The 9,885-nt window shown below is 35.4% G+C and overlaps 1 protein-coding gene across 3 annotated transcripts in view; it reads left to right on the top strand.

The window, feature by feature from the left end:
- The first annotated feature begins 1,644 nt into the window (after positions 1–1,644).
- Positions 1,645–9,885, top strand: part of LOC101214104 (probable LRR receptor-like serine/threonine-protein kinase At1g56140) — a 64,020-nt gene continuing 55,779 nt past the window's right edge. For 2 of the 3 annotated variants that reach the window (XM_011656158.2, XM_011656155.2), the window contains exon 1: positions 1,645–1,821. In XM_011656158.2, the coding sequence (XP_011654460.1) occupies positions 1,731–1,821 (91 nt within the window). In that variant the 5' untranslated portion in view covers positions 1,645–1,730. The remainder of the gene's footprint in view (positions 1,822–9,885) is intronic. The other variant, XM_011656156.2, reaches the window with a different exon arrangement.

Below are 9,885 nucleotides of genomic sequence, written 5' to 3'. Positions count from 1 at the left end.
ACCATGGGAATTGCCTTGGTTCTCAATACTTGTTCATTTCTGTCTAACACACACAAGGGTGGATTTGCTTTTGGAGTATTTGTGAGGGATCTGGGATATACTTTCTCAACATTGAAACGTGGAAGACATTACGAATTCTAGACAACTTCGTCTGCAATTTTTAACTTATAAGCCACTGGTCCCACACGTGCTAAAATCTCATAAAGTCCTACAAATCTAAAACTTAGTTTTTCCTCTTCCAAATCTGATTACACCATTAACGGTGATAATTTTTAAGGAAAACCTGGTCTCTAACCTCAAACTTCAGAACTTGGCGACAATTGTCTGCATAACTCTTTTGCCTGTCCCAAGCAATTTTCAGATTTTCTCTAACCACTTTGATGTTCTTAGTCATTGCGTGGACTAACTTTGGGTCATAAAGTTTTCTCTCGCCTATTTCCTTGTAACAAACTAGTGTTCTACAACGTCTACCATATAAAGCCTAAAAAAAGACCATTTTGATGCTAGAATTCACACTACAAGAAAATGAGGATCTCCCAATGCACACAAGTGCCGGAAGACATACAAAAATGTGTCGGAAATTTCCGATGCAAAAATGTTCGTTCGAACGAGAGTCGGGAGAGGAAGTTTTTGTTTGAATTGCTTTGGTTTGAACTTTAAAGTATTTTTGGGTTAAAGTAATGACTTCAGCTTAGTATAAAGAGTTGAATCATTACACTAATATATATACTAGTGTTGTAATAGCTAATATTCATAAAATAAATTATATATATCAGCGCAATGTTCATTGACATCAATTGAGGGGTGTCAATTATTGATGTACGGAACCTACTAAAAAAGTATATCAAAGTGACTTTAAAAAGAATGTGTAGAATTTTCATTATATTGTATGCAAAATTGAAGGATACTTTTTACTTTTTCCATTTTAAAGTGAATTGGGCCGACCTTAGTCTGCCAATTTTGGAACACAGTTAAAAAAAGTGACGAACGTGTATGCTAAATATGAAATTGCCTTTATTCTTTGAAATCATGAGTAGAAAAAAATAGTTTTTTCATAATAATAATAATAAATTATTGAGTAGTGGAACTCACAAAGCATGAAGTGAAGAGATTAATAGGTGGGTTTGGGGGAAAAAAAGTTATGGAAAAAAAAGATTATGATAATCAGTTTTCAATTACGAAAAAAAAAATTGGCTATTCCATTCGTTCATGAATTCGGACATGAATTCTATCTCTCTCAATTGGGAGATAGCAAAGAAATGCATATAGTAATGGAAATAAGAAACAATAAAAATTATCTCTTTTTTGTTGTAATTGGATTCTTTCCATTTTTTTCGTTCCTATTCTTCTTTCTGAGAAAAAGGGTACTTACTAAATAAGGAATTATTTCGTTTCAGATAATAATATGTGTTTGGAGAAATTGTTACTATTGGTAGTGTCATGAGTTGAGTTTTCTAACGAGTGGAGGAGATAGTGGGAGAAAAAATTTAATTGGTTGGATGAGATTAAAAGAGGTGTTGCACAATGTATGAAAAAGACAAATAAGTGCATTTTTCCTATTTTAGTGTTGACGATAAAAGTTGACTCGGCTGTTGAATAGAAAGATCAACAAGCATAATGATAGATAATAAATGATGATTATATTGTTATATTCCTATGCTTGGGGTTATTTTATTAAAGAGTGTCAGGTGATAAGGTGTACTCTGTGCTGACATACACTGTTATTGTTCATGGCATCAGGGGTGTTGGTTTTGGTCTTCGCTTGCTTCCTCATATCATTCCCTCAAAATTCTTCTCAATCTACTACAGATCCTCATCAAGGTTCTCTCTTATCTTTCCAATTTTTCTTTTCACTTTTTTCCAAGAGAAAGAAAAACCCAATAATGCGTTAGAAAATTGAATATCCTATAACTAGAAAAGAAAAGAAAAGGCAGAAGAAGTAAGGTAGGTGGATTAGAACACTTACAAGAAGAGTGCCGATGGTTGTAATCCAGCCGGGAAGAATGATTAATAGTGTTAGAGTAGGAATTGGTTTGAAAGAAATTCATTCATATCTTTTTCTACTTTTTGTGTTCTTTTTTTTTTTTTTTTTCGCTTTTAATGCTTTTATCCCTTTTAGTTTAGTTTTATTTTTTTTTAAGATGTGAATATTTTATTTAGATTTAAATGACATTAAAAAAAGACGTTGAATCAAAAGTAAATGGTTTGTATGTCTGCTTGTTTTTTCTTTCTTTCCTTTCCTTTTCATTTTATTATTATTATTTTTAATTTACACCACTAGAATATTTATATGTTCTTAATTACAAATGTTTGGTATCTTAGGTCATTTTTTTTTTGTTTTATATATATATTTAGCATATATCTGGAAATATTTTGATAATGGATTTCTATTCAAAACAATCTTAAATGTGCGTAATATTGCAAGGGTGTCCTTAAAACTATATATTTTAGGAGGTTAAAGTCTTGTTTTGAAAATTGAAGTTTATATGTATGTAAAATTTTATATGTGTGTTTGGGGGTGTAGAGTCATTTTGTTTAAATTAAAAAAAGTCTATTTTTAAAATATTGGGTTGAATTATGAAATAGGTATCTAATACAATTTTTTTCCAACTCAAATAATCTATTTTTTAGTGATTATTATTTTCCCTTTTTCAATTCTACCAATCTCTTTTTTTACGGGGAGTTTTGAAAAATAAGGTTTATAGTTTTGTTTTAGATGATTCATTTAAAAAAATTTAACAATTATTTTACAAAATTGTGCATTTGGATGGAATGCAAGAGTATGTTATGCACAAAAACAATAGATTATCAAGAGATTTAGGATTTTTTTTTATGAATGATAACATATATCAAATTGTAAGTTAGAGTTTACTATACATGTAAACTGGAAATTGGAAATGAGATCAAGTCACATATTAGCTAGATAAAGAGATGATCTTGAGTTGATGAAGCCTTTTGAGTGAAACGAAAAATAAGAGTGCGAGAATATAAACTACAATACAAGAAGACTATTAAACATCATGAACTAATAATTTCAAATTTATATTGATACACTTTCATCAACTAAGTTTTTTAAAGTATATCATCTGTTGAGTTTGTCATTTTGGAGATGATGGATAAAGCTAGTCATTGTAGATGATGATTGAAATTGGTCATAGTTGAGACATGATAGCCTTACGGTGCCTTGTAATTGTTATTAGGCGACTTTGATGTTTTTTTTTGCAATGTATTAATTGGTTGAAGAGTTAAAAGCCTCGTAACTAAAATTCTTTGGACCGTTTGACCCTCAAACTATGAAAGAGTGGGGTTATCATAATCCTAGAATTAGGATTAGAATTATTATTTCTCATTCGTCACTATTCTTTACTTTTCCTTTCAACCTCTCATGCTCATTCTTTTTACTATTCTCCACTTCAAATATAGATTATAATAACACATACTATAATAATCTGCGTTATAATAAGTTAACTATTAACACAAATGTGTATTCTCCATCACATGTATGAAAATTACATTTAATGTTGACCCAAATAAAACCTAAAATTGTCATGGAAGGAGAGGAAGGCCATTTGACTCCACCTTCACCCTTTCGTCTTGACCTCCGGAACCAAAAGAAAAAAAAAATGTGAATCTACAACCTTGACAATGCCAATACCACCAATCTACAAATACACAGTTAATTCCAATTACCAAAGCTACATCCATTCACCCATTTGGCAATCCTCCGTCTGCTATTCTCACATTCAAGTTAGATGACAAACATGCTCCAATCTATTTGAAAAATATCGTGCATTTTCCTCAGATAAAAAAGAAATCTTTTGAGCATATCTAAGCTAACTCACAACAATAATTGTTTTGTTGAATTTCACTCGGATTGTTGTTTTGTGAAGAACAAGGAAACAGGGAGGGTAGTGCTCCAGGGGATACCTTAGCATGGGCTATATCAACTCCATCTCAACACACTTAAGGCCTAGGACTCTCCTCCGGTTCACACAACCATTTCTCAATCCTGTGCCAATTCTAATACTGGTAAACAGAGTCAATAATTTATTTCTAGTTCGAGTCACCTTCATAGTGAAGATGGTCATTATCCCTCAAATTTTCATGTTTCAAAGAGTAATGATGTCAAAGAACTCTTGGCATCAACATTTACGTCATCTTTCAGATAGGGTGCTGAACCAAATTCTTAAGTCTTGTAATGAAAAAATTTCCATTAATGAAAGTGTTTCCTTTTGTGATGCATGTCAGTTTGGAATAGGGGTGATTATCCGTTAGAGCCAGTTTTTCAACCAAACCAAAATTGACCATCGATGAGTAAATGAAAGTCGATCGGTTTAACTCTTTAAAATATTTTTTGAAATTTTTCGATTTGGAACTTGATCACCGAATATTAACTACGGAGGGTAAAAAGCCTATCAATGTGAAGCTGTACAAGTATGGGCATATCCAAAAAGCTGAGATAGAAAAAATTGGTTACGGAAATGATGCAAGTGAACATAATCAGACCGAGTCGAAGCCCCTACTCGAGTTCAGTACTATTGGTATAGAAAAGAGACGGGGTGGCGTTTCTGTGTGAATTATCGTAAGTTGAATAAAGCCACGATAGCAAATAAGTTTCCCATTTCGGTGATCGAAGAATTGTTAGATGAGTTACATGGGGCAACAGTGTTTTCAAAGCTTGACCTCAAATTTGGATATCATCAAATCATAATGAGGGAAGAGGACAGAGAGAAGACAACCTTTTGGACTCACGAGGGGCACTATGAATTCCTAGTAATACCATTTGGATTGACAAATGCACCAGCTACTTTCCAATCGTTAATGAATCAAGTCTTCTGCCCATTCCTTCTTCGTTTTGTGCTAGTATTTTTTTATGAATACCTTCAATTGGAGTGAAGAGTCCACTGCGACTTTTGAAACATTGAAGAGGGCTATGATATCAGTTCCGGCTATGGCACTTCCGAATTTCGCCCTTCACTTTGTGGTTGAAACTGATGCGTCCAGATGTGGATTGGGGGCTGTCCTAACTCAGAATTCAAGGTCGATAGCCTTTTTAAGTCAAATATTATCTCCATTGCCCAAACTAAAGCAATTTTCGAAAGGGAACTCATGGTCGTGGCGTTAGCAATGAAAAAATGAGACTATTTATTGGGCAGAAAATTTATAGTGATATTGGATCAAAATATGCTTAAATTCCTAATTGAGCAAAGGGAAGTCCAACCTCAATTTCAAAAGTGGTTGACGAAGCTTTTGAAGTATGACTTCAAAATATTATATCAACCCAATCTATGAAATAAGGCCGCAGATGCCTTGTCTAGAATAAACCAATTAGTAGAAATCATGGTTTTGACTGCCCCAGGGATAGTTAATGTGGAGATGATCATGAAAGAAGTTAAGGAAGATGGAGAATTGCAGAAATATAGAGGAATTAAAGAGGGAGCCAAATGGGAAGCCGAATTATGAATGGATTAATCGACAATTACGCTTTAAAGGAAGGTTGGTATTACCAAAAAGGTAAATAAATCATGGTAGATTGAGGATATATTCAGGCTCGTCCCCAAGAAGGTAAATAACTCGATCTAGAAGGTACCAATGAATCTACCATCCCTATCGCTCACGATGCTTGTCGGGACTCCCTACAACTTCACGACATGCTTAAAGAACAACTTTATAGTCAGCTCGGCAGAACATAGTTTGGTAGTGGGGTGAAACTGGCGATTTCAAGAACCAATCGATAATAACCAAGATGGCTTTAAGGTCGCACACCTTTGAAAGATGTCTAATAAAGTCCATGGAGACACTGTCCCACGGTCTTGTTGGAACAGGCAAGGGTTCAAGAAGCCCAACAACTTTCACTTTCTCGACCTTATCTTGTTGGCAGATGAGGGACGTTTTCGTATACTGCATGACATCGTCTTGCATATTAGGCCAGAAGTAGCTTTTCTTCAATAATGCATAGGTCCTTTGCTACCCAGGATGGTTTGCCCACCATGTGTCATAACACTCGTGCAGTAACTTTTTCCTCAGATCACCTGCTCTCAGAACATATAATCGGTTTCCTCCCGTCAATAATAAGTCTTCTTTGACCTAAAATTGTCATGTTTTATTGGCTTTGACTAGAGCAGCAACAACTTGGGGAGAGGGATCCTTGTGAATGAACTCCCTAATGATATCGCGCATCAATGCATCAACTTTACTTGTAAGAATAGGGGCTAGCATACACAGTCGCATGCTAGCCTTTACAGCTAAGAGCATCGGCAACTTGATTGATGGTGCCTTTCTTGTGTTTGAACTTGAAGTCGAATTCAGCCAAAAGTTCTTGCCACCTTGCTTGCTTAGAGGTCAACTTAGGTTGGCTGAAGAAGTGATAGATAACGTTGTTAGATTTCACCATGAATGGTGATCCCAGTAAATATTGCCTTCAGGCCCTCAAACAATGGACTTTGCAATCATTTCTTTCTCTGAGACAGTATAACTCATCTCAGCACTATAAAGCTTATGGCTCTTGTAAGCTATTGGGTGACCCTCTTGGTTAGGGACACCCCTAAGAGCAAAATTTGGCGCATTGGTTTCAACTACAAACGACTTAGACACGTCCACCAACCCGAGGACAAGATTCCTTATCATTGTCACCTTGTCAAAAGCAGTTTGACATTCGACTGGCCATCTCCAAGTTGTACCTTTCTTCAATAACTCAGTCTATGGTGTAGCCCTTCTTGAGAATCCTTCAATGAACCAGCGATAGTAATTAGCCAATCCAAGGAAGGAGTGTAATTTCATCACAAAAGTAGGGGCTCTCTAGTCTTTAATAATTCGCAACTTATTCTCGTCCATTTGAATCTTTCCACATTTGATGACATGACCCAGAAAATTAACTTATTCAGCATTCTCTGATCTCTAGGAAACTACAACCTTCCATTCCAAAACAAAATAACCACCCCTTTCTTCCCTTCCTCCTATCCCTTTTAACCTCCCACCATGTAACTAACTATGGTTCCCACCAAGGTGGTTTCCACTTTCTCTACTTACGTTCTGTGCACCTGCCACTTCACCATTTTTCCTTATGCTATATTGCATTATAATTGGTGGTCTATCGTAACTCTCCCTCTCCAAAGACACCTTGTCCTCAAGGTGGATATGAGGAAACTACTGCAGAAAATCATCACAATTATCCCATGTAGCCTCATGAGGTGGTAGTCCTTCCTAACTAATAAGCACTTCCCATTCCTTTGTTGATGTATTCTTTCGGTAACCAAAAATATATGTCGGTATGGCCACACACCACATTTTTAGTTAAGAATGGAGCTAGTTGATGTACATTTGTATGATTGCCAACAAGTGTGTTAATAGTTCAATAACTAAATATCTTTTATTTACTCTGTAACCCTAACACAAGTGTATATATTCATCACATATATGAAAATTACATTTGAGATTGCGTGACTTTTATGCGTAAAACCTAAAACTGTCTGTTGTTGTCGGTGGTAGTTGTGTGGAGTCGGATGTGATCACTGAAAATGGTTGTTGGGGGTAGTCATTGGAGGTCAAACACTTAGTCAATCCTCTTTCTTAGGCTTATTTTGGTCCTAGATTGTTGTTTTAAGCCCAAATCTTAGCATTTTATGGCCTTTTTGATTGTGCTAAAGGTGTGTGTGATGACATACATTAGTTTTCAAACTCGTCGTGTATTATTGTTTGAATTAGTGGGCTTAAGCCCAAGGGTAAATTTGCCCTAATATTCTTTCCTTTTTTATAATAAACTCTTGTTGTCTATTTATTTTTCCCTATTTTATCTTTTGTGATGATTTTCTTCTGAAAATGATACGAGTCTCACTATTATTAACATAAATAAAGAGACAAAGCTCAATGTACATGAGGATTATACAAAGAGCAAAGGGGAGAGGGAGGATCAACAGACGCATCCGGGCATCTCAACTAGGTTGACACCTCCTTAGCGCCCTCAACACAACCAAAAAGCAACAATATAATATCAAAACAAAAACCACAAAAACAAAGCCAAACTAAAAGATAAAAAGAATTTGTCCAAAGCAAAAACAAAAACAAAGGCAGCAGGCTGAGAACAAAGAAGAATAAGCCTTGATTGATTGAGCAAAAAACTGTTTGAAGCAGAGGGCTGATCCAGAAGTCCTGATCATCAAGGACTTCAAAGTGGGGATGCTGTAAAGGCTGGCCAATATAACACAATATCCTACGTCAAAGATCTTTAGCAATACATTTTCTAAAAAATTCCAATCCACTCTGTTAAAGACCTTTTCAAGGTCTAATTTAAAGATCCATCTTTTCTTTTTTCGGATTCTATAGTCCTCCACATTTTTGTTTGCTATTAAAATAAGATCCAAGATTTGGCGCTCTTCCATAAAGCCACATTGTAATGGAGCAGTAATATTTGACATTACTTTCTTTAATCTTTATGCGAGAACCTTTGCAAACAAATTATAAATTAATGTTTTTTTAAAAAGAAAACGAGTCTCAATATTATTAATAATGAAAATAGAGAGACAAAGCTCAAAGTACATGAGGGACATACAAAGAGCAAAGGGGGAGGGAGAGGATCAGCAGGCGCACCCAAACACCTCAACTAGGTTGACATCCCCTCAGCGCCCTCATCACATCCATAAGCGAAAATAAAAACCCACATAGTAGGTTAAATAAAAGCAATACAACAAAACAATAACAAAGTAAAGGCCACAATACAAGGCCAAAAAAAAAAAAAAAGATAAAGCAAGGCAACAAGCCGAAAACAATGCAAAAATAATAGTCATCCTTGATTGAGCAAAAGCTGATTAGAGCAGAAGGTTTGATCTGGGAGACAAGAAAAACTAGAGCTTCAAGGTGGGGAGGCTATAAAGGCTGGCCAAATTAAAACAATCTCCTGCGTAGAGTAGTCCTGAAAAAACTTGGATAATGAGCACCATGAAGATGCATTCAGTCGAGCAGAATCATAGTGTTCCATCCTTTGCAACCAGCTTATAAATTAGTGTTGTAAGACTTATTGGTCTAAAGTCTTTTACCCTTACTGCATCTTCTTTCTTCTTGATTAAACAAATGAAGTTTTCTTTTACACATGCATTTAACCTCCCATTCTCGTAAGACTCGTTAAAGAGAGCAAGGCAATTATCTTTGAAATGATCCCAAAAGCTAATTAGAAATTCAGCTATATAGCCATCTGGTCCAGGGGCCTTATTTTTCCCCAGTAATTGAAGTGCATATTTTATTTCGGACAAACTGAAACTTGAGGTGAGCCTTGTATTTTGTTCTGTTTAAACTACTGACCAATCAAGGGGATTAGGGAGAGAACCAGCTTGAGGAGATTTTGTATAGAGGGACTTGTAGAATTCAATGATGAGACTTTCAATTCCATTAAAGGAAACTGTAGGAGTACGTTGATCATCTATCAATTCTGAGATCAAGCTACGTCTTTTTTGCAGCAAGGAAACGAGGAAGAAGCTAGTATTTTCATCTCCCAATTTTAACCAATTCAGCTTAGATTTTTGGATCAAATCTCTTTCCTCTCTCCTGTAGATTGCTAAAATGCCCGATTTAATAGACAATTTCACAATGTTATCTAAGGATGACATGTTCAAGGATTCTTCCTTAATTTCTTCATTTGCAAGAGCTTGGAGCCAAATTATAAATTAATGTTGAAACTGATCCAGCAGGGAACGTGAAACTGACCTTCCTTCTCTTGACCATGTGAATTTATTGTTGGAAGACGGAATTTCTAGCAGCTTTGCCACTCGAATGAGTTTATTAATTTTTCTCATTCCCTTTGTTAATCTTCCTACTGGAAATGTCTCTTGAACTTTTCAAATGATGTTGAAATCAGCTCCCAAACACCAGGCTCCTGTTCAGAGGTCTGAAAGA

This window comes from Cucumis sativus, chromosome 5 (assembly GCF_000004075.3).
Source record: "Cucumis sativus cultivar 9930 chromosome 5, Cucumber_9930_V3, whole genome shotgun sequence".
NCBI classification, from domain to species: Eukaryota; Viridiplantae; Streptophyta; class Magnoliopsida; order Cucurbitales; family Cucurbitaceae; genus Cucumis; species Cucumis sativus.
Note: the sequence above shows the minus strand (reverse complement) of the source record. Positions and strands in the feature narration are given on the sequence as shown.